The 23,396-nt window shown below is 49.7% G+C and overlaps 1 protein-coding gene across 2 annotated transcripts in view; it reads right to left on the bottom strand.

The window, feature by feature from the left end:
• The window catches only part of NINL (ninein like), a 53,895-nt gene extending 33,200 nt beyond the window's left edge, over positions 1–20,695 (bottom strand). Inside the window, exons 1-5 of one of the 2 annotated variants that reach the window (XM_054023779.1) lie at positions 20,326–20,695; positions 11,231–11,435; positions 4,814–4,910; positions 2,457–2,632; positions 50–116 (exon numbers count right to left, since the gene is read on the bottom strand). In XM_054023779.1, coding sequence (XP_053879754.1) covers positions 50–116; positions 2,457–2,632; positions 4,814–4,910; positions 11,231–11,413 — 523 coding nt within the window. In that variant the 5' untranslated portion in view covers positions 11,414–11,435; positions 20,326–20,695. Of the gene's footprint in view, positions 1–49; positions 117–2,456; positions 2,633–4,813; positions 4,911–11,230; positions 11,436–11,688; positions 11,760–20,325 lie in introns of those variants that run through there. The other variant, XM_054023781.1, reaches the window with a different exon arrangement.
• Between the last annotated feature and the right edge of the window lie 2,701 nt (positions 20,696–23,396).

The raw sequence follows: 23,396 nt of genomic DNA, 5'->3' as shown, positions 1-23,396 counted from the left end.
GCCTGTTAACCTCAAAAGCATTTTACACAGAGGAGCACTGATTTTCTACCTTGTGCCGCTAACATTTCATTCTGTGATTCTTTAGCACTTTCCGCTTCTTCATCTGATTTAAGGCTCTGCAGAAACAATGTGTGAACAGGATTAAGTATCACAGAGAAATTCTGGTGGGTGGAAAAATGGTTTGTGATTTAGGGTAAGTGAAAAGGGCTGACATGAGTCATCAGAGACTGTTAACCTTTTAAAAGCCCTGTTATCAAATACAAAGTGATCGTTTATCTATTATTTTTAGCTGTACATTTAATATGCAAAGCCTTGATTAGAATTTATCTGTAACATCATAACTCCACAACCCTACACATTCACCAATGAAAGACCAGGTTATTAACTCACTGTTTTGCATTACTTATCTTGTATTAAGGGATGTTACACTGACCAGTTCTACAACCTCTGGACAAGATTATCAAGAGCAACTAGTAATTATGGGACCCTCAATTATTGGGTGCCCATTTCAAGAGACATTAAAGACATGTATGATTTTCAGAAGGGCTGAGCGGCAGCTCTCTGAAGAGCCAGCCCTATTTTATCTGTCTTCCCTAGGTGCTTATATGGCCCCCGTCACTACAGCATCCAGCCTTTAATGTGTTTATCCGCATCACCCCGGGCAGGGCGACAATCCCCCTTGTACGGCTGGGAACTGAGGCACAGAGAGGCTAAGTGACTGACCCAAGGTCACACCAGGAGTCTGCAACAGAGCTGGGAATTTAACCTGGGTCTCCCAAGTCCCAGCAGCACCTAACCACTGGGCAACACTTCGTCTGTTATGTTAACGCCTTGAGAGGGGTTCAGAAATGACTGGTCACTTGCTTCCCATGGGGGTAAGACCAAGGGGAACACACAGGGGCACTTTAAAAGAAAGTAGCGTTCGACGAATGCTCTTTGTAAAGCCTTCAATCATTTTTTCCCTACACACCAGCCAGTCTCTGCTGATCAATTTTTTTATGTAAAAAAAAAAAAGACAGTTAAGGCAACTTACAAAAACGGCAGATGTAACGGTGGGACGTGAAGAATGCAACAGCAAAGAACAAAACCGTTCTTCTAAAAGAAAATCAGACACCAGAGCAAAACAACGAAGCGAAGGGCCCTGAGTCTGCCCCCAGCAGGGCTCGGGGGGGGGGGGGGGGGGGGCGCTGTGTGTAGGGATCCACCCATGCAGGCCAGCCTGCAGGACTGGGGCCAAGCCATGGAGCTGCATTTTTGGACCACCAGGGGAGCTCAGCCATGGGGGAGGGTAACATTTGTTTTCTCTCAAAATAGTTTTCTGTCTAAGGATGAGTTTGTTCCTGTTCTCCTTGCCCTGTATTTTTATTTTGAGAGACAGCGGTCTCAGAAAGCAGCATGCAGAAGCAGCATGATATAAGCAATCTACATTTCTTTTCTTAGATTCTGTTAATATTTTCTTTAACAATAATGCATCCAGTTGACTCATCAGCTGTTTTTCATTAACCAGAGCTCTCCCTGGAGACAGCACAAGCAATGACAACCTGCATTCTCAACCCCAGGCTGATCCTCCTGTCCCACAAAGAGGGGCAAAGCTCCTGCGCATTAAATGGGTTTTGAAGCATGACGTTGAGATCAGGTCCTAGGTGCAATAGTTTAACTTACTTAGAACCCCTGTTAATAGCTCGTACAGGGCGACCTGCTCTGACTTTAATCGTTATTTGTATCACAGAAGCACATTCAGGGCACCACTGCAGTAGGTAGGTAGCAAGAGACAGCCTCTGCCCAACCAGCTGACACCTACAGGGACAGGACCGGGCCGGGAGGGAAAAGGGAGGTCCCCCGAGAGTGGAAGTGACCTGTTCCCCCAGTGCCAGGAGTAGCACTCGGGCCTCCCGAGCCCCACTACGGTGCCCAGTAACTTCTCTGGACGTGGGGTCGGGCGCAGCGAGGCAGCCAAGTTGGAACGTCCCTGACCTTTGTCCATTCCATTTCCAGCTGGGGACATTTCATTGACCGGGTAAATGTTTTTCCAATAAATTTTATTTTCTTCTGTTTAATTCACCGTATGAAGGGGGAATCTCTTCCCACAGGGGTAACTGGAGCAGTAAGGTATTGCGGTCTGGCTGCCGGCTCTGGACGGCAGGGACTCTACGCAGACTCTGCCATGCAAAATAGGCCCCCAGACTGCCATGCCAATGTCCCAATGGCACCTGTATCAACTCTGCCTGGTCCCTGTGCAGCATTCTTCCTATGACCCACTCTAGCAGAGGCTTTGTAACCCATGCTAACCCAATGCAGATCGACACTCCTCAAGGATTGCCACAGGCAACCCATCAGAACAGGTGAGACCATCGTGAATGCGGCCTTTTGTTTAAACATTATTTGCAATCAAGCAAGAAGGCTGAGTTAAATCTGGCCAGCCTGCTCCAAGGAGCGGGGGAATGAGTCATTCCTACCTCCACACTCTCCAGAGATGCCGAGCGTCTCAGCTGACTTTTCGCACTGGCTTTAACTTGCTGATCTTGTAAATACTTGGTGGTTTCCACCTCGGTTTCTTGCAACTCTGGCTTCGTCCAGCGGCCATACCACTTAGCCCCATTCACATACTTGGGCTTGACATCATCTGGGACAGCTAAGAGGGAAAAAAAAATCAGTCTCGGTCTGGGACACACAGACGGCTAGACAAATTCCCTTTCAAACTCTGCTGCTTATATAAAACAAAAAAAGACCTTGTAGCTCAGACGGAGAATACAGACAGCTCTGGCCACAGTGACTTTCGCTGCAGAACTACAGCATTTCTCCCTTGCTTTCTCTAGAGGCCAAATAGCTTTCTATTCGGACACACAAATCACCGACACAGAGAGAACGGCCAGTCTGAAGAGTGATTCATTCTGCCCTTTCCCCCATTAGGAGTCGTACGCGTACCAAGTAACGAGAAATCGTTTCCCTTTTCAGCTGTTATTTAAGCAGCAATGAGCTTTGAGTAATGGTGTCCCTGATCACATCATCATGGGCAGGGACCAAACCTGGGACCTCAGGACCTTAAAGCAGGCGTCTATTGCCCGAGCCAAAGGCCCACATATTAGCACGTAAGCAGGTAGCAGACTCAAACCTCTGTACGTAGTGTAACCAGAGGCAGATAAAGTGTAAGGTACGCAAGATAAATTGTAGCAGCTGATATTTGCTGGACTCAGCTGTGCTTGTGTGCTCCAGTATTCTAGCTTTCTGGGTCCTCACATAGCCCTTACCACCGCAGCGCCTAAAAAGCTTCACAATGATTTTTATTTGGACAGCACCCAGCGAGGTAGGGAAGGACAGTCCCCACCTGTCAGAGGGGGAAGCGAGGCACAGGGTAGATTAAGCGACTGGCCCAAGGTGATGCAGGAAGTTTGGGGCAGAGCTGGGAACTGAAGCCTGTCTCCCCAGTTCTGTGCTCTACCCCCACGGCCATTCTCCCGGCCCTATTACAAGAGTATTCCAGTGTTTGAAGGATCAAGTGATCCAGAGATTCCCAGGCCCGAAGGGACCAATGTGACCATCTAGTCTGACCTCTTGTCTGACTAACACAGGCCACACAACTGTCCCCAGCGATTCCTGCTTCCAGCCCACCGCTTCTAGATGTAACCTTTCCCCCCATTCTAAACCATCCTAGCTCTAATGCGCTGGTGGGGAGAGTGCCAAAGCTCACGTCCTGCTGTGCTCCACCAGTCTCACACACCGTGGTCCCGTTGCCCGTTTTACTAGTGTGCGGCAACGTGTGCGTCCAGTCCTGCCTCAACAAGAAAAAATGAGGAACAGCTGGGCATGCTGTGACACGTACAGCCTAAAGCTGTGCATGTTCCGTGACCCTGCTGCATCCCTCGCCATCCCAGAAAGGAAACACCTGGGCAGGTGGCCGGGTACCGACAGAGGCTATTTGTCTGGGAAAGCCCAATACTGAAGTGATGAGTGGGATTTAACAATCCTGAATTAACCCTTTTGTTGCTAGCCCTCACTTTGCTGAAGTTGCCAGGTCACTCCGTGCAAAATTCACACCCCACCCTGCCAGCAAGCGTAACAATTAGAAAACTGTCCATCATAGGTACTGATCTGGCCCCATTGCCTCAGTCTTGGGCACCGGTGCAACCCCTACTAGGCTGCTGTGTCCAGTTGTGGCATCCATAATTCAAGGAAGATGCTGATAAATTGGAGCGGGTTCAGAGGAGAGCCACGACAACCATTATAAGGCATGTTTTCCAATCTTTCAGTGAAAGACTCAAGCAGCTCAGTCTACTTGGCTTATCAAAGACAGAAGGAAGGGGTGACATGATCATTCAGTGCCTACCCGGGGAACAGAAATTGGATAATAAAAGGGATATTCAGGCTAGAAGACAAAGGTCTAACAAGGGCCACCAGCTAGAAACTGGAGCTAGACAAATCCAGACTAGAAATAAGGTACAGAAGGTCAGACTAGATGATCACAGTGATCCCTTAAGATCTAGGAAGGACCTATTGTGGTATCTGAGCACCTCGCAGTGTTTAATGATTTATCCTCAGCACCCTGGGGAGGTAGGGCAGTGCTGTGATTCCCGTCTTACAGACAGGAAACTGAGGCACAGAGAGACTGCATGACCTGCCCAAGCTCACACGGGAAGTCCGTGCCAGAGCAGGGAATCAAACCCACGATTCTCTCGTTCCAGGCCAGAGCCCTAACCACTGGACCATCCTTCCTCTCCGTCTTGGCAATTCGTCGATGCACCAGCAGTTAAGGCCTTCAACTGGCAGCAGAAGCAGAGGAAAAAACCAAATGACCAGCTGCAAAGTCTCCCAGCACCTGGTTCCAAGTAGCTGCTCTCCTCGTCGGAAATGCCCAGGTCAATGTTGGAGGACAGCACTGCCACGAACCCTTCTTTAAACTCTTCAAAGTTAACCTAGTGGAAACAGGAAAAGAGGCTGAATACGCACATCGGGCCTCCCGTCCGACACCTGGGGTGGTCGCTAGTATTCAGTTCAGCCTCACAAGCCTTGTTTCATGCTTCTGCTGGGAGCCTGCAATGTGCAGAAGCAACGCGCTGTCCTCCTCCGTTGCTCAGAGATAACCTGGGGGGTTTGCCTCAGCTATTGCAGCGTCTGATATTGCCTCAGCTATTGCAGCGTTGGGTGGGGACCTGCACTGTCTGGGACCTGCAGCCTGGGTCCCACTGGCTGCCTCTGCCTTGGGCATCAGTTACCAGGCTACTGGGACTCAGTGTGATGCATGATAACTCGCTCTTCTTCTCGGGGGCCACATCTACACTAAGGAAAAATGGGGTGTTTTAAAACACATGCTAGTGAACAGGAGTTAACACCTAATGCAGACAAGGCAGAGGGCAGTTTTAACATGTGTTAGCTGCTCACAGTAAACCCTGGGGGAGTCAAGGGTTTATCCTGGACAGGCATCTTGCTAGAACTAGCACCGGATGTGTCTACACTAGGGTATTAACACGCTGGCTAGCACCTTTTCCCTAATGAAGCCAACACCAAAGGAAAACTACAATGCTACATATATAGACAACAGGGTCTGCTCCTGACTGAGCCTCGGCGGCATTACCACAATATACGTAGCAGTATATAATACATACAACTAAATATTGACTGAAGCTAAAGAGTACATAAGCAGAGCCTGGTGTTTTCTGTGGAACCTGCTGACAATTCACCCTCTACTGCCTGTTGTACTCCAGATTCGTAGCTTTCATTCCTTGAGGCTGAGAACGAAACATTCCCAACGTGAATTACTGCTAGACCATCTCAGAAGCAAATAGCTTGAAATAGTAGTTCTGAGAAGCATTCACTGACCTGTCTATCTAAAGGGAACGTTACCGCAGATGTTCTACGCTGATTATTTAAAAGGTAAATAGAGCTCACTATTTCAAGTCTGGTCATTTTAGCAGAAGCATGTAGGTAGCGTACTTTTATCGCTGTTAGATGCAGTAACAAATACGGGCACATCTAGTTGCTGGGACACAGAACTAGCTGTTCAGCTCTTTCCCCTCAGTCCAATCCCCACAAACATGTCAGGTCCCCTCCATCCTTGCAGTTTTTTAAAATGCATTTTGTTTGCATCAGAGCATCCCCATGTTCTCAGAGATCTCACACTAGCAAACCAACCATGGTCAAACATGCATGCAATTAAAGTAAAACAGAAGACAGTCGTTGACATACTTGGAGAGAGAGAGAGAAAGTGTGAGAGAGGGAAACTAAATTCATAGAATCATAGAAATGGGGGGCTGGAAGGGACCTCAAGAAACCATCAAGTCCAGCCCCCTGCACAGAGGCAGGGCCAAGTAAACCTAGACCCTCCCTGGCAAAGATTTGTCCAACTGGTTCTTAAAAACCTCCAGTGATGGGGATTCCACAACCTCCCTTGGAAGCCTGTTCCAGAGCATAACTGCCCCGAGTAGTTAGAGAGTTTTTCCTGGTAGCTAATCTAAACCTTCCCAGTTTCCTGTCCTGGGATGCTGCAGATTAAGCCCATTACTTCTTGTCCTATCTTTAGCAGACAGGGAGAACAACTGATCACCATCTGCTGTATAACAGCCCTTAACATCTTTGAAGACTGGTATCAGGTCCCCCCTCAGTCCGCTTTTCTCAAAACTAAACGTGCCCAGTTTTTTTAACCTTTCCTCATAGCTCAAGTTTTTTAAACCTTTGATCATTTTTGTTTCTCTCCTCTGGACTCTCTCCAATTTATCCACCTCCTTCCTGCAATTGTGCCTTTAATATTGTCTCTGAGAAACTGCCCCCAATCCTGAACTCCTTTATCCCTTAGATTTTCTTCCCAGGGGACCTTACCTACCACTTCTCTGATTTTGTGAAGTCAGCTTTTTTGAAGTCCATTGTCCTTATTCTACTGCTCTCACGCCTTCCTTTCCTCAGAATCATGAAATATATCATTTTATGATCACTTCCATTCTAATTAAATAATAATCAGTCTATAGCTATGTCTTTTCTGCTGATAAAAGCAGAAATTGCATTTGTTTCCTTGAACCAAACAGGGAGCAAATGAATGTAACCAAAAGTTTTGCAATGGTTTAAAAAAAAACCCAAAACCATATGTGATATCATTGTTTAGCTATCTTTCCTCTCACAGTCCTTGCGGCAGGCAAATCAAGTCAGCGGCTTTGGAATGTTACTTTTCAGAAGCTGAGATAATTAGCCAATCAGAAGTTAATAATTTTGTTTACAATGATTTGGGGATATCTATAAAAAGGGGAAACACCAACAATCACCCAACAACTGCGGGAAAGTTCAGAAGCGCAGATTTTGTTACAGACTCCAAAAACTTACCCCAAACCTATCAAAAGGTTCACAAGCCTGGGGCCTATTTAAAATAGCACCAGACTGATTTATGGTTCTGCGCTGAAACCATGAAAGGTGCAGTTCATCTGAGCGTTAGGTTTGTTTGAACTCAAGAGTGAAACTCAGGGGACGCAAACTCATGTAAACCAACACTGAAAGCCAGTTTGTGCAATCTCCTGCAAGAAGAAAACCCTGGGGCAAAATCGTGACCCCACTGAAATTGCTGGAAGCTGTAGCACGGACCTCAAACAGGTCAGGCTACTGCCCTGAGTTCTGCACAGCTGTAGCTGGGCCCCACACAATCAGACTCTCCTTTTAACCTGTAACGGAGAAGCTGCTCTAACCTAGCACCACCAGCACTCAGAAAACCATGTGGTGTGTGTCTGTCTGTCCATCCATCACGTACAAATTGGGGGTGCTGATGCCACAGTTAAAACTGCATCTGAAACGTCCTGAGAATATGGATAGAAATTACTAGTTTTCTTTCTGGGGAGGTGGCCTTTCACTGTGAAACGACACAGCATCACAGCTTATTTGCCCTAGGCAGAATTGCTTGTCTATGCAGTTTTGGTTTTCACCCATTTTTTATAGGAAGGGTTTCAAATCGGTTTCTTGTTGAGCTTGGTCTGTGGCAGCTTCATCATTTTTTGTCCGCTTGTCTCTTTTGAAAAGCAGGGCTTCTAACAAAAACTGGATGAGGGATTCGTTTGGAGGAGATCTTCACTTTTGTTAAATAAACACTAGGTAATGTCCCTTCATTTCATTCATCAGGCCTGAAAAGGAGTATGTCAGCAGAGCAGACACACAAAATCTTTGCCTCAGGATAAAGTCTTCTCTGTCAGCAGCTCAGACCCACGCCCCCCTCACAAACAGCCCCCCGCTCCCCACTTCCTTGGACCAGCCCTCCTCCTCTGCTTAAAAAAATTGAAAACCAAGGAAATTTAGGCAGAAAAAACTTTGTTGTGAAGCAGCCGAGCTGGCCCTCCCCCTCCCGCCAGCCCACACACCATACTTGACACAAGGCTACAGAAGCAAGGAAATGAGACGTTAGGCCACCGAACAGTGCGTAACCCTGGCTCCTCGTCCTGCCATCACAGCCCTCACCACACTGACGGTTCTGCCTCCGGGCCAAGGGAACAGCTCCCAGGGGCGCTGCTCTCCATCCTGCCTGCAGAGCCCTCACTACCATAGTGCTTGCAGAGCAGGAAGAAGAGCTCTGGCTGGAGACCAGCTTTACAGAAGCAAACCTAGCATCAGGGGAGGGTTGTTCATTAAAGTCAGCACCCACCAGACACGAGGTGTTTCCCGCCATTCGAGGACAGACAGCCCATGGGCCTGAGGCACTCACGCCAAGGAGGGACAGGTTGGGGGAAGGGCAACAGGGATTTCTTTTACATAAACCTGCTAGATTTGCTGTAGGCAGCATGGCAGAAGCAGGGCTTTAACAGGGACTTAAATGCACCCAGCGTAGGGCCCCCTCCACACCACCAACACAGGAGGAAATCAGGACATCGCTTCAAAGCCATGTGAAGTGGGGACAGCAAGGAGGGAGAAGAGGACAGACAGATTTGGGGGAGGTGGAAGGGAGGAGAGAAGACACAAACAGCAAGAGAGACAGACGGACAGACAAAACATACGGGCAAAGGTCAACTCTGCCAGACCCGTGTGCCAGTCAGTCCCGAGGAAGGAGGGTTTGTCCCAGCAACAGGCAGGAGCTGGCTCCAAGAGCCTGAATCACCTCACGTGGAGGCAGAAAACAGGGCAAAGTGACACACACAGGACGGCCTCATTTCTTGCATTAAGTAGCTCCTAAACTGCACCCCTTTTCTAGTGTCTCTCAGGGACGGCCCGCCCGGCTATGCCCCAGAGATTCAAAGCCTCCAGCATACATATATCACCCTGGCGCCTCCGCTCCCGCATCTCACTACACCCTGAGCACAGGCGTAGGTGGAAGGAATGTATAACTGCCGGGAGGAAAGCCAGAGGCCTGGAATGCACCGAGCTTTTCCCTGCCAGCTTGCTGTGGAAGCCAGACTTCTGACTCCTGTTTTCCCCTCAGTGAAACCCCAGCGTCTCTGCACACGATTGCAGGGGAGTGTGACTGACTGCTGGATGGGCATCTGCTGCCATTCATAAACTGACTGGACCCTTTAGTCTAATGATGCTTTTGTCAGCATGAAAAACAGCATTTTAATCACAAGAAAACACTGGGAGAAGTGGATGGGTGGGGACAAGAAGGGGAGCACATTCCACCTACCCCAATATAAAGCAATCTGCTCTTTTTTCTTCTCCCTCCCTCTCCTCACAAGAGCTCCAACAATTGCAATTCTTTAGCTGAGCTAACACGATGCTCTAGAGAGGGCCCGATCCAAAGCCCACCAGAGGCAATAAAGAACGTCCATCGACATCAACAGGCCCAGAGGGACTGTCCCAGATCCACTGGGAACCAGTGGCTTCAATTCTAAAGAGATTAGAGTTACAGTATTCTGTGATCCTCTCCTCTTCCCAAGCCAGACAGTCCTGAAGGAGAACATGGCTGGGGGCAGGGAGCAGAGGCCTCGTTCACACTGATGGCACTGGTTTAGTTAAATTGCTGCAGTCCCGGGTGGACACCCATTTCAGTTTGAGGGGCTAATTTTGTTTGAGCTTAACCGGCTCATGATCAAGTCTTAATTGACTCAACCAGGTTTGTCCTGATTTAGGAGTCCTTCCACGCAGCCCTTTGTACTGGGTTAGATACATTGATGGTAAGACTCCATTTTAAGGCCTCATCTGCACTGCAAAGTTTTACCAGCAGAAGTATGTCGGCTAGGAACGTGGGGACCACCCCCTGCCCCAGCCAACAGAGCTATGACAGCAAAACCCCCAGTGTAACCACAACTAGAGCAACAGACGAGCATGTCTGTCGCATAGGTAACATCCTTCGGGGAGATGGGTAGCTATGTGGGGAGAACTCCTCCTGTGGGCTTATGCTGTATTTCCCCTGGAGGGGGTTCTGCCAGCAGAGCTATGTAGCCTAGGGGCTGTAGAGTAGACAAGCCCTTAGTTAAACTAGTATAACTATGTGTGGACAAGCCCCAGTACTCCTCCCACTAGCACCGCCCCAACAGGGCCAGCTAGAAGAGCAGCAGTGGAACTGAACTGGTGTGAGCTGGAACAGCAGGGGGGTTACGTGCAGGAACAGCTGGGTCATGGATGCTATGTGCAGCAGGGCAGGAGACGCAAGTCATCTTTCCCCCATCTCGTCTCTCACTGTGCCCAGTGCTGGGGGCTACAGAGGAAGGTGTACGAACCCCACCGTAGGCACAGCAGGAGTCCCTGGAGCTGCCAACGCCCCCGTACCCCCCATGCAGCCAAGCACCATGGCACAGGTGAGCAGTCAGGTAAGGAACTTCTCTCATTAAGACAATCCGTTGTCGGGTTAAAGGTGTCCGCACTTTTGCCCGAGTCCCACAAAAACAGACGTTAACGTTTCTAAAACCAGAAGAGTTGGGACAAAGCCATTAAATAATACAGGGCCCAACCCAGCCCAAGTGCTTTCCAACAGCATGTGATCTACACAGTCAACCCACCCGCACAGCTCTGCTATTCATAGCCAACAAGCTTTTCATGCCGCCTCTTTTAAGTCAGTTTGCTGCACTTCCCCTACGGCCCCCCGCCAGCAGTTATACGGTCCCAGGGCCAGAGCCCGAACTCGTGTCTGTCAGTGTGTAGTTCGGCTAAAGTCAACGGTACCCGCACAGATTCCCGCCAGCTGGGATTCTGGCATTTAGGTACAGACAGACCGATACTAATCTGTGGTATTTAAGAACTTTCTGAGTTTCATTTATTTATTTTCACATTCTCTTTGAAAGAAATTAACCTTTGCACAGTGGAGCATGTAACCGCATTCAGGTCGCATACAGCTACTCACTCTGGCAAAGTGGTTGCGTCCCAGGAGAGTTTGCAGAAGTACCGGCAGCTGCCTCTCCAGATGGAGCTTGTGGCACAGCTCCGTCAGCTCCTCTTTGTCCAGATACCCAGTGCCCGTGGTATCGCAGCTGTTATAAACATCCTTGAGCTGGGACACGTACTTGTTCTCCGCTTCCTCGCCCATCCCACAGCATACTGCAGCCAACCTGATGGGAGTCAGCAAGGGGAGCAGAATGAGCAAGCCTTGCAAATGTAAGGCATTAAAACGAAAGGCTTTTATCCCCTCCTGCTACCCATCTGGCCCCACAGAACCAGCCACCCCAAAGCAACAGTCTGCCCTAGAAAACCTTGGAGATTCATCACAGCAAGAAACACTCGACTGTTTCCAGATGACAGCAACCCAGATTCTCCACCAGAAACCTCGCAGCTGCTAACACGGAGGAGAAGAAACCACTTTACCTCCGCAACAGCCATGCACAGGACTTGAAATACTCGGAACACCACAACAATGGGATCGAAACTTTCCCTTCCCCTGCACCACCCTCACAGCACTGCGATGAAATGCCTGGGACAGGAGATCGCAGCGCTGGTGCCCTCAGATCTCCTGTCCCAGACATTTCATCCACAGACTATAGTGACCTCTGATGGTGAGACAGGGAAGGGGAAAGTCTGGTCCCATTGTCCCGCTGTTCACAGACAGCAAAGCCCCAGAATAATCAAGGCCCCATGTACTCAGCAGCACGTTGGACTTTGCAGCCAGAAGAGCCACAGGCACAGAGAAGTAAGACAGCATCCTATGAGTTCCCACCCCCGCGTGCTGCCAGGCAGGAGACCCAAGACAGTGAAAACGTGTAACACGTGTTGCCCAGACCCGCAAGGTCCCAGTGCCCCCTAGGGCAGCAGTCACCACTGGCCAACTCGCAGAGCATTCCTGGTGACCGCCCGGTGAGAGGAGGGGTAGTGCCACACAGCCCATCTTCTAGTCAGAGGAGAGGCACTGCGATGGTGTGACAGTGGCCACAGCTGATTCAGGAGGGAAATCGGATGAAATGGCAGCCACACAACAGGACAGGGACCAGAGCGGTTCTAGGATCCCCACTGAGACTGGCCGTTAGGCTGAGGCCAGGCAGGACAGCAAGGGAAAGCAGCGCTTTGATGCCACCAAAGGGTCAGCACAACACCACAGCAGGAACCAAAACCATGAAGGGCTCTATGGGCCACGACGGACACCTTGGATTGTGTCCGGATAGCGAGTCTCTGTTTAAATGCTCCCTTGGTGAAACACCCTGCAGCCGGAAGGCACCTCATTCCGCACCACTGGAGCGGTCACAGCGCTCTCTATGCGTAGCTTCGAGAAACAGCTTGCTCTCTTCCCTTACCTAGGCCTTGTCCGCACTAGAAATTGTGCCACTTTAACCAAGCCAGTGGAGTTGCAGCTATACAACCCCCTACCACAGACCAAGTGATTCTGGTACAAAGATACATACAACTGCATACGGCCATTCTCCTTCCTGTGCGAGGACAAGCTATATGCGTATAAGGCACCTTCACACCAGTAAAACTTCACCCACGCTATGGCATTTACCGGCATAACTATCCTGGTAAAGAAGAGAAAGAGTCAGACCCCTAACTCAAACACTTCTGCCAGTAAAACTTAAGCGCAGATCAGCTTGTATCAGCTCAGCATTGTAAAGAGCAAATCGAAGCAAAACCTTACCGCGGTTCAAATGACGCCAAACACATTCTTCTTCAGAAGTCTGCATTTCTGAAATGAAATAACCGAAGGAAGGAAGCAAACTACTGAGCTCTCCAGTTATCTACCAAATGAACCAGAGCCATAGGGTAGGGTCTCCAAATCTCAAATCTCAAAGAGGAGTCTCCATTTGTCTTCTCTTCCTTTCTCTCTAGTGGATTAAGCACTGGACTGGGACTCGGCAGATGTGGTTTCAATTCCCACCCCTGCCACCAACTCTCTGCATCACTTTGGGCAAGTCACTTCATATCTCTATTCCTGCGTCCCCCATCTGCAAAAGGGGAGAGAATGCTCCCTCTCGCCCCACCCCATGCCTGTCTTGTCTATTTAGACTGTAATCTCTTTGGGGCAGAGGCTGTCTCTTGCTAGGTCTACAAACAGCACCTAGCGCAGTGCGCTTCTAGGTGCTACCATATAACAAATCATCAACAACAATACTGCATGATTTAAACAGAGGGTTGTTAGCATAGCTTCCCCTCCCCTCCCTCCTTCCCCATGTGCCCATTTTAAAAAAAAGACAAGGTTTAGAAATGATCATATCAACCCACATCTCAGTTAATATAAAAGCCACGTAATCTAATGCCTAAAGGACACACACATTCTAACATGCCCCAGAGGTACCACAGAAAACGTTCCCCACCCCCACATTCCTTAAGGGTCATCTGGAGAGAAACATCACTGGCGTGTGGAGACTTGGGGATGGAAATTGTAGGGTGGTTTTAAGCTTGTAGGGTGGGTTCAAATAGATTTACTATGACCAGGAATAAACCAAACAGACTCCCCCTACATACTCACACACACGGCATATCAACACAAGCCCCTCCCTGTCTGACCTGCACTCCGAAGAGAAGGGCTCACCCACAGTGGCAAGCCCTGACCATGGGAGGAACATGTGCTGACCTTCCTGATTTGTGTTGTTTTAGGTGCAGGGAGCCAGCCTGACCGGCTAGAACATGTCACATAACAGAGCGAGAGGCGGGTAAACTTGCAGAAACCCAGAGCCCCCTATTTAACAACTAGAAATACAGGCTCTCTTTCACATGGGTCTGCCGGACAACAAGCTGCTTGGAGCAGTTTGAGAACTGGAAAGACAAAACTTCTTTCTACACTGCAAGGAAACAGGTTTCTTTTCTGTCTTCCTGACCATAGAGAACATGTCTTAGGAGCCACGCAGCGACTCTGAATACCAACCACTTCTTTTTCTAAAAACCTTCCCGCTACGCACACCTTAACTTACCTAGCCTTCTCCCAGACTTGGCCTAGTCCTGGGTGAAGGGGGGGGGGGGGGGAGGAGTTATGATTAAGGGCAGGCCTGCACTCCGAACTAGGGATGCGATTCCCAGCGCCAGGAGACATACCCCCAGACTATGACACCCCCCGACCTATAGGCTCAGTGCAGTAGCTGGCACACTGCAGCCAAGACTTCTCCCCTCTCCTCCCCCCACACCAGCTCTGAAGTGGAGGAGGTAACAGGCTCAGAATACCCACTTACTCCTGCATTAGGTCCCAGGCGGAGGCAGCCCGCACGCGAGTGCTGATATCTCTTACAGCCGTTTACTGAGGTGAACGAGCATCATCCCTCATTTTACAGGTGAGGAAACTGAGGCACAGTCTGGCCACGTGACTTGCCCAAGGGCACAAAGTCACTGGCGGAACCTAACGTAAGAATCCAAATCTGCTGACACGCTGTCAGGGGCTTTAGCCACTGCATTCCTAAAGGCACTGGGAAGCAGGGCTCCTGCACGCCAACTCCAGGAGGGGCGTATGGTCTTGTGCGGAGAGTACGGGGCGACTGGCAACTAGGACCCCTCCGTGATTCTAGTCCTGCCTCTGGGAGGGAGGCAGGGCCAACAGGCCGCCTCAGACGATTAGGTTCTGTATATTCTTCATGGACCCTATTCACCTCTTGGGAATCAAGGGAACGTGGCAGTAAATAGGCGTCTCTGTACTACACTCGTGTTCCCTCTGGCAGCTCGGAAGCCAACAATGTTGTTCCATCCGTTGACAGGATGTTAAAAAGAATTGGTACCTCCCTGGCTCAGCAGAGCCTGCAGCCCTGTCGGTGAGATGCTACAGCAGACGGCATTTTGACTAGGGGAAATACATCATGCCAGTGTAGCAGGAAGGGCAGGGATGCGAGCACAGGAACTCAATGGGGAGGTTTGCCCAAAGCTCCGATCTGACCTAGGGCTTTATCTGGGTTGCTGGTAGATGTCCAGTGTTATTGTAGCCCCAGGGCAGCCTCTGAAGATTTCCCCTGAATTAAAGCAGGCTCAGCCAAAGCCTAGCTTGGGGGGCACAGGCAGCTATTCATTTTCGTAAGGCAGCCCTGGCCCAGTATTCAGCACAAGAGAAATCGTCACCCGTGGCCCCCTGCACAACAGCCGCTCCAGTGTTCTGGGGCACTCAAGCGGGCAGCCACCTGCTGCTACGCACTACCATTGTTGCTGCTGCAGGTTAACAAGCTCAGAGGCAAGAGGCAGGCCCAACGCCGAGTGAAAATAACAGCGCACTCTGTATGAAAACTGAAATGGGGGGTAAGGACAACAACGGGAGAGGCAGTAAGGAGCCCAGGCAACACAATGTGTCAGAGAGCAGCATCTGGGGATGACAGCAGCCCAATTTGCGATGGCTGTGAGTCCTCTGTGGCAGGGGGTCTGGATCCTCACCCATCAAAGGGACTGCTCCCACGAGGTACTGAGCACTCTGGGGGGGACTTTCCACAGGGATTAAATCACTGAGAGCTCCTGAAAGTCCTATTGTGTGGCCCCGATCCAGCAAAGCATCTCAGCACATGCTGCACTAGCCAGCGTGGCTACTCATGGCCTTGGAGTCCATCAGGCACCTACGTGCCTTGCAGGATCAGGGCCAGAGAGCAGAGTGCCTTGCAGGATCACTCCCTACGTGATGATGAAACAGGGACGAGACCACCACAGACTTGTCTGGCAACATATTTTCCTGTTGAGGCTTGTTAGCCATTCTAGATACAGTCGGCATCTTTTTGCTTTGTAGGACAATGGACACCACCCTCACTTCTTCAGATGCCAGAACAAACAATGGAATAGCCTAAATCCACAACCAGGGGCCCTCCCTCCCTCCCTCCCTCCCTAATAACATACTAGAGACAAGCCAGCCACATAACCACCAAAGTCCCAACACTAGCCACAAATCCCCAAGAGCATGGGATAACGGCAGCAGGGTAGGCAGACTCCAGGCAGCCATCAGCATTTTAAGCAGGAGGCCACTTACTGGTGCTCAGAGTAGGTCTAAATGACCCAGCTTCAGTGTTGAGCCTGCATTATAGCTCCTGTCATTGCTCCGAGCAGTAGGAATTCCCAGCAAGAGTTTCCAAATGTAGACAAGGCCCAAGAATATGTGACGTAACGTTGGTGTGATCAAGGAGGGTTCCTGTGCCCGACAAAGAGATTTAAACCATGCTTTAAAATGGAATGCTCAATATACCATCCATTATATGTTCAACTAAGACCTTGTCTACACACAAACTTTAACTACATCAGTATCCTTATCCCAGAATAATCCCCCAGTGTGGATGCAGCTATAAAGGTCCTTTATACCATTACAGCTATTCCCATCTGGGAAAGGGAACAAGCTCCAATATAAGGCACCTTTATACCCATATAACTGTATCAGTATAAAACACCCCTGACATGGTAATTCCAGTACAAAGTCAGGCCTATGAACTTTCAATGTGAACTCGGCTATGGTTCAAGAAGCCGGTATAAGCGAAACCAAATGCTGCAAAGCACCATCTGATCTGATTAAATGGAGACTTGTGATTTTGGATGCCTCAATTATCCGGTGCCTTTTAAGGGGTCTCAAGTTAGGCACCCAAAAATCACGTTTCACTTATGAAAATTAAGCCTTTTCTATTGGAGCCGTCTGTTTTCTTTTAGATAAAAGCTTGCAATTGCAGCAAGAAATTTCAAGTTCAGAAACTGCTATTGCAACTGCGATTTCAGCCCTGGCTAAGGAGATCTAACCCACAAACCCACTATTGGTGGAATGTGTTTGCAGGAAGTTTCCTAAAACACATTTTTTGGTAAAATATAATCATATACAAAAATCTGTAAAAGTGAAAATAAACAGAGCTGAGAGACAGTCTGTGTACTCCCTCCTCTCGCCGTGAACCACAGCGCTACATGTTTATTCCACAGAGATGGCCACTGGTTTTTAAAGTGGTGGCTTAGGGTGGTAACCAGGCAGTATTACTTTGTATTGTTTTTTAAAAACATAATGGTGTTAATTTCAAATATTTTGGAGCCTCCTATCAACCATCTCCCCATATTCCTGCTCAGTAGCTTTCTCCAAAAATAGGACCCCAATGCAAGCTTAGTGGGTGCTTAGCACTTTTGAAAAACAGCTGTTAGGTTAGGTGCCTATATATGGACTTATGAGCTTAACTTTAAGCACCCTTTTTTTAAATCTTGGTTTAAGATCAATATCTAATCTTTAGCTTAAGTCTATCTATCTCATAGAACTGGAAGGGACCCTGAAAGGTCATCAAGCCCAGCCCTCTGCCTTCACTAGCAGGACCTACGTGGCCCCCTCAAGGATTGAACTCACAACCCTGGGTTTAGTAACAGAGGGGTAGCCCTGTTAGTCTGAATCTGTAAAAAACAACAGAGGGTCCTGTGGCACCTTTAAGACTAACAGAAGTATTGGAGCATGAGCTTTCGTGGGTGAATATCCACTTCATCAGACGCAAGACTTGTCCCTCCCCTTATAAAGTTATAAAACAGTTGACCCCCCACCTCTGCAACGCAACTCTCTGCCCCAGCCCTGAGCCCCTCCCACACCTCAAAGCCCTCATCCCCAGCTCTGTTGGGTCACGGGCCTCAACAATTGTCTTCAACTGGGTCACCAGACATTTTTTTTTTGAAAACCACTGCCCTAGATGACCCAGCCACATCATGCTAGGCACTACACAATCACAACAGAGCCTGTCGCTGTGCCAGAACAATGACAGTCTAAGCATGAAATGACAGACAACAGGCTAATACAAACCGGGAGCACCAGGGCACAGTGAGACAATTACAACAACACAAGGGTTGCACGACACATTGGTGTTGTCCAGGCTGACCCTGTTCCAGGTATAAATCAAGGCCTTTGGTTTCCATTTCTGGTGATTCTGCAATATCTGCTCACATTTAGTACTTTATTCTGCAAGTATCCCCATAGAATCAGATTATTCACAGAGAAAACTATCACTCAATGTGTAAAAAGAAGAACAGGAGTACTTGTGGCACCTTAGAGACTAACAAATTTATTAGAGCATAAGCTTTCGTGGACTACAGCCCACTTCTTCGGATGCATATGTGCACACTCAATGTGTGTAAGGGTGGCACAATCCAGACCTTAATGAGCTCTAAACTCACACTAAGGAAAAACAGATTTGTCATGGAAATCAGGAAAACTTCCATAGTTCTGCAACTTCAGTCTCATTCAGTTCCTGTTCCTACAGACAAGTAGAGGTGTCCCCCTTTCACATGCTAGTGAGAAGAGGGTAGCCAGACTGCCCAGGATACTCCTCATCAGCTGTGCACATTTATCTGCAAAAAAGGGCAAACAAACACCCACCACATAAACCAGCACAACCCCTCAGGTCTGAGCCTGCCGTGGGATTAAAAGAAACCAAATGAGCACTGACTGTTTTGGCCCTACCAACCTTGAAATCTCTGGAATTCTCCTGGGATCTCGTCCTTCACATGGACTGGGTTCCAAACAGACACACTCCCTCTCTTCCCACTGAAGTTATTATACAGAGGCAATAGCAACTATGGAGCTAGAAGTGGGAACAAAGGAGCCAATATTGTGTCAATTGGAGTGACTCAGAGATGAGGCTACAAAGAAATTCAGTGCAAAATAGTCAAATAGAAGGAAGAAAAGGGAAAATTTAAGCTGACAAAACCGAGGCAATGTAGGGTCCCTCTACATTAGTGAAGTGACCAATTGTTAACAAGTGTTGCTGACAGTTAAGCCATTTTTGTTTCTGATTCTCAGGGACCTGCTGCGGATTTCATTTATCAGCAGCAGGTCAGCTTCCTAGTGCACAGAGGCCCAGCGTACCTTGTGTAATGGTGTTGGAATTGGACTATCTCCCCCCCCCCCACACACTAACCATTTTTGACCCTGTCGAGACACAAATATACAAAAACCTGTAGGAGAACACTTCAACCTCCCTGGCCACACAATAGCAGATGTTAAGGTAGCCATCTTACAGCAAAAAAACTTCAGGACCAGACTCCAAAGAGAAACTGCTGAGCTCCAGTTCATTTGCAAATTTGACACCATCAGATCAGGATTAAACAAAGACTGTGAATGGCTATCCAACTACAGAAACAGTTTCTCCTCCCTTGGTGTTCACACCTCAACTGCTAGCAGAGCACCTCACCCTCCCTGATTGAACTAACCTCGTTAACTCCACACTGATATATACCTGCCTCTGGAGATTTCCATTACTTGCATCTGAAGAAGTGAGGTTCTTACCCACGAAAGCTTATGCTCCCAGTACTTCTGTTAGTCTCAAAGGTGCCACAGGACCCTCTGTTGCTTTTTACAGATTCAGACTAACACGGCTACCCCTCTGATACCTGTCGAGACACAGTTCACAAAGGAATCGAACGGACAAGCAATCTCAGCAATAGATTATTTCCTTTCACCATACACATTATAGCTTCGCACTGCAAGGCATGTCCTTGCTTTCTAAGGACCCTTCCATTCAGGCAAGGCATGGGGAAAACCCAGAACGGAGCAGCAACATTCCAGCTTCTGAAGGGAGCGTGAAGCACTGATCAAAGAGTTAACATGAAAACAAGTCAGAGCAACTGTCCTGAACAATGGCCAGGCTTACACATCCTTACAGATGTACAATGTTTCCACAGAGACAGGACTCAAGGACTGCGGGCACAACCCACATTAGGGCTGTTATTATCACAGTGAGAGAATCCACCGCATTCCAAAGACACCAGGGGAGGAAAGTTGGAGGCTTGAACTGCCCCATCACCAAACTGCACAGAACAGCCCTGACACCACTCACAAAACCAAACCACTCTGCCTTCTCCCTTGCCGCTGCTGAAGCAAGCTAACAAAGTCTATTTCCAACGCCCTGATCCCGCAATGGATCCCCAGGTACATCCTGGGGTCAGCACAGGACCCCAGTGGGGAAGGGGGACTGGAAGAGCAGGGCCTGACATGGTTTGATGGTCACTAGGGAGTGGTGGTGCATCCCAGACAGGAATACGGGGTGTGAACACGCACATGGATTGCCCAAGCAAACCTTCTTTCCCAGTCCCTGGAGCCGCACAGATCGCTCTGGAACCCACCTTAGCTGCGGGGAACCTCGCACCCCTCCATCTCGCTCAGCGGCTGGGGCTGCCGCCCGTCACCGGGGTCTCGGGCACGCCCCGGGCAGAGTTCCCGGCGCTCTGGCGTCTCTCCCCGGCGGAGGGAGGCCGCGGGGGGCGGGGGGTGATTCCCGGGCACAAGCCTTACGGGGGAGGAGCGTTTCCCAGGGGCCCCCTCAGGCCCCCCGGCAGTGACCCCGGAGCGCCCCGGGGTGCGGGGCGGCCCCTCACTGCCGCCTCGGGACCCGGCTCCGTGCCGGCCGGCTGCAGGTGCCCGCCGGGCTGAGGAGCTTCTGCTCTGCCCGGCCTCCCGCCTCCCCGTCCCCGCGACTCGCCTCCTCCGGCCCCGGCCCCGGCCCGAGCCCGCGGGGGGTCCCGCTCCCGCTCCCGCTCCCGGCGGCGGCAGGGAAGGGGCGCCCGGGAGGCCCGCGTGGGCCCCGCGCTGCCTGGGGGCGGGAGAGCGGCGCAGCCGGCCCGGCCTTTGTTCTGCCCGGCGCCGCGGCCGGGCCCCGCTGCCAGCACAGCCGGGCGGGAGCTGGGAGCTGCGCCCTGCCGGGGCCTCCCAAGGCAGCGCCTGTCCACAGCCGGGAGTGGCGGTGCCGGCCCCTGGGGGGCCCTGAGCAGCAATATCCCCCCCCAGCTACACTAATAATTCATGGGGGGGGTGAGCTGCTGGGGGCCCTGAGCAGGAATATCCCCCCCCCCCAGGCTACACTAATAATTCATAGGGGGGGCGTGAGCTGCTGGGGGCCCTGAGCAGCAATATCCCCCCACTACACTAATAATTCACGGGGGGGGGGTGAGCTGCTGTGGGCCCTGAGCAGGAATATCCCCCCCCCAGCTACACTAATAATTCATGGGGGGGGTGTGAGATGCTGGGGGCCCTGAGCAGCAATATCCATCCCCCACACTAATAATTAATGGGGGGGCGTGAGCGCTGCTGGGGGCCCTGAGCAGGAATATCCTCCCCCCCCCCGCCAGCTACTCTAATAAGTATAGTATAAGACTATACTTCTGTTAGTCTTAAAGGTGCCACAGGACCCTCTGTTGCTGTACAGATTCAGACTAACACGGCTACACCTCTGATACCTCCCCCCCCAGCTACACTAATAATTAATGGGGGTGCCAGCCCCTTGGGGGCCCTATGTAGGAATACCCCCCCTACTAATAATTAAGGGGGGGGGTGAGCTGCTGGGGGCCCTGAGCAGTTCCTTAGTCTGCTTATGCCTCCTGGCAGCTGCAGAAGTGTTTACACCTAGGGCTAGTCTACACGAGAAGTGCTGCATCTGTGCCACTGTAGTGCCTCTGGTGAAGATGCTCTATGCGTGCCCGTCGACATAATAAATCCACATCCTGGACAGGCAGTAGCTGTGTCGGCAGGAGAAGTTCTCCCACCGACATAGCACTGTCCATACCAGCACTTAGGTCGGTGTAACTTACCTCACTCGGGGCAGCTTATTCACACCCCTGAGCGACGTAAGTTATACCGAAGTAAGCAGAAGTGTAAACCTGACCTTAAATTTTGCTCCCCCTGACGTAACTGCCCCACTACCCCAACTTAACAACTCCACCTATACAAGCGGTCAAGGTCGATGGATTTGGTCAATGCAGTGTCAGTCCAGACACTGCGTTGCTCATGTCAATGACTGTTAATGGCTTTCAGGAGCTGTCCCACAATGACAGTACAATCGATACAAGTGTTCCTGGGGAGGACACACACTGCTGACACAAAGAGCAAAGTGAAGATGCGCACAAGCGATGTAATTACAGTGGTGGCTGTATACCAAAAAAAGAACAGGAGTACTTGTGGCACCTTAGAGACTAACAAATTTCTCTGAAGGCTGTATACCAATGTAAGTTAAGTCAACTTAATTTTGTAGTGTAGACAAACCCACACACCTGAGTATTCTCTGGGAGGATACCAATTTAAGATGAGTTATATAGTAGTAGCAGTGATATTCAGTGTGATATTTTGCTATGATGAATAAGAAATGGATGCAATATCTCAGCACATCAAGAAAACTATCAGCACAAAAAATCCATCAATCTAGCTACTGCCTCTTGGGGAGGTGGATTACCTATGCCAACAGGAGAGTCTTCTGTCAACTAAGTCCTGGTCTACACTGGGGCGGGGAGAATCGATCTAAGATATGCATATCTGAAGAATAGCATAGCTGAAGTCAATGTATCTTAGATCAAATTAAAATTACTTTGCGTCCTCACGGCACGCCGCGGCTCCCCCGTCGACTTGCTTCTGCCTCTCGCCGAGCTGGAATTCAGCAGTCGACGGGAGAGCGATCGGGAATCGATTTATCGCGTCTACACTACATGCAATTAATCGATCCCCAATAGATCGATCGCTACCCACCGATCCAGCGGGTAGTGTAGACGTACCCTTAGTGTAGATCAGAGCTGAGTGTCTACACTGGGGTGCTGCAGCTGTGCTGCTGTAGCATTTAAAGTGTAGACAAGCCCTTATTGTAGTGTAGAGCAGGCCTTTATCTTGGAGCTTGCCACTGAATTACTACGTGGCCTTCACTTTTCTGTTCCAGGTTCCCATTAAAACAAACATAAGGAAATATTTCTTTGCACAATGCACAGTCAATGTGCGGAACTCATTGCCAGGGGATGTTGTGAAGGCCAGAACTATAACTGGATTCAAAAAAATAATTTAGATAAGTTTTCCTGGAGGATAGTTGTACTGATGGCTATTAGCCAAGATAGTCAGGGATGGAACTCCATGCTCTGAGTGTAAGCCTTTGACTGCCAGATGCTGGGAGAGCATGACAGAGGATAGATCACTTGATAATTGCCCTGTTCTGTTCATTCCTTCTGAAGTATCTGGCATTGGCCTAGGGTTGCCAATTTTGGTTGGATGTATTCCTGGAGGTTTCATTACATGACATAATCTTTAATTGAGGATTCATCTTTAATTCCTGGGACTCCAGGACAATCCTGGAGAGTTGGCAACCATGGGAAGACAGGATACTGGGTTAGATGGACCGCTGGTCTGACCCAGTATGGCTGTTCTTATGTTCATATCAGTACAA

This window comes from Malaclemys terrapin, chromosome 3 (assembly GCF_027887155.1).
Source record: "Malaclemys terrapin pileata isolate rMalTer1 chromosome 3, rMalTer1.hap1, whole genome shotgun sequence".
NCBI lineage: Eukaryota > Metazoa > Chordata > Testudines > Emydidae > Malaclemys > Malaclemys terrapin.
The sequence above is the reverse complement of the archived record's forward strand: the minus strand, read 5'-3'. Positions and strand labels throughout refer to the sequence as shown.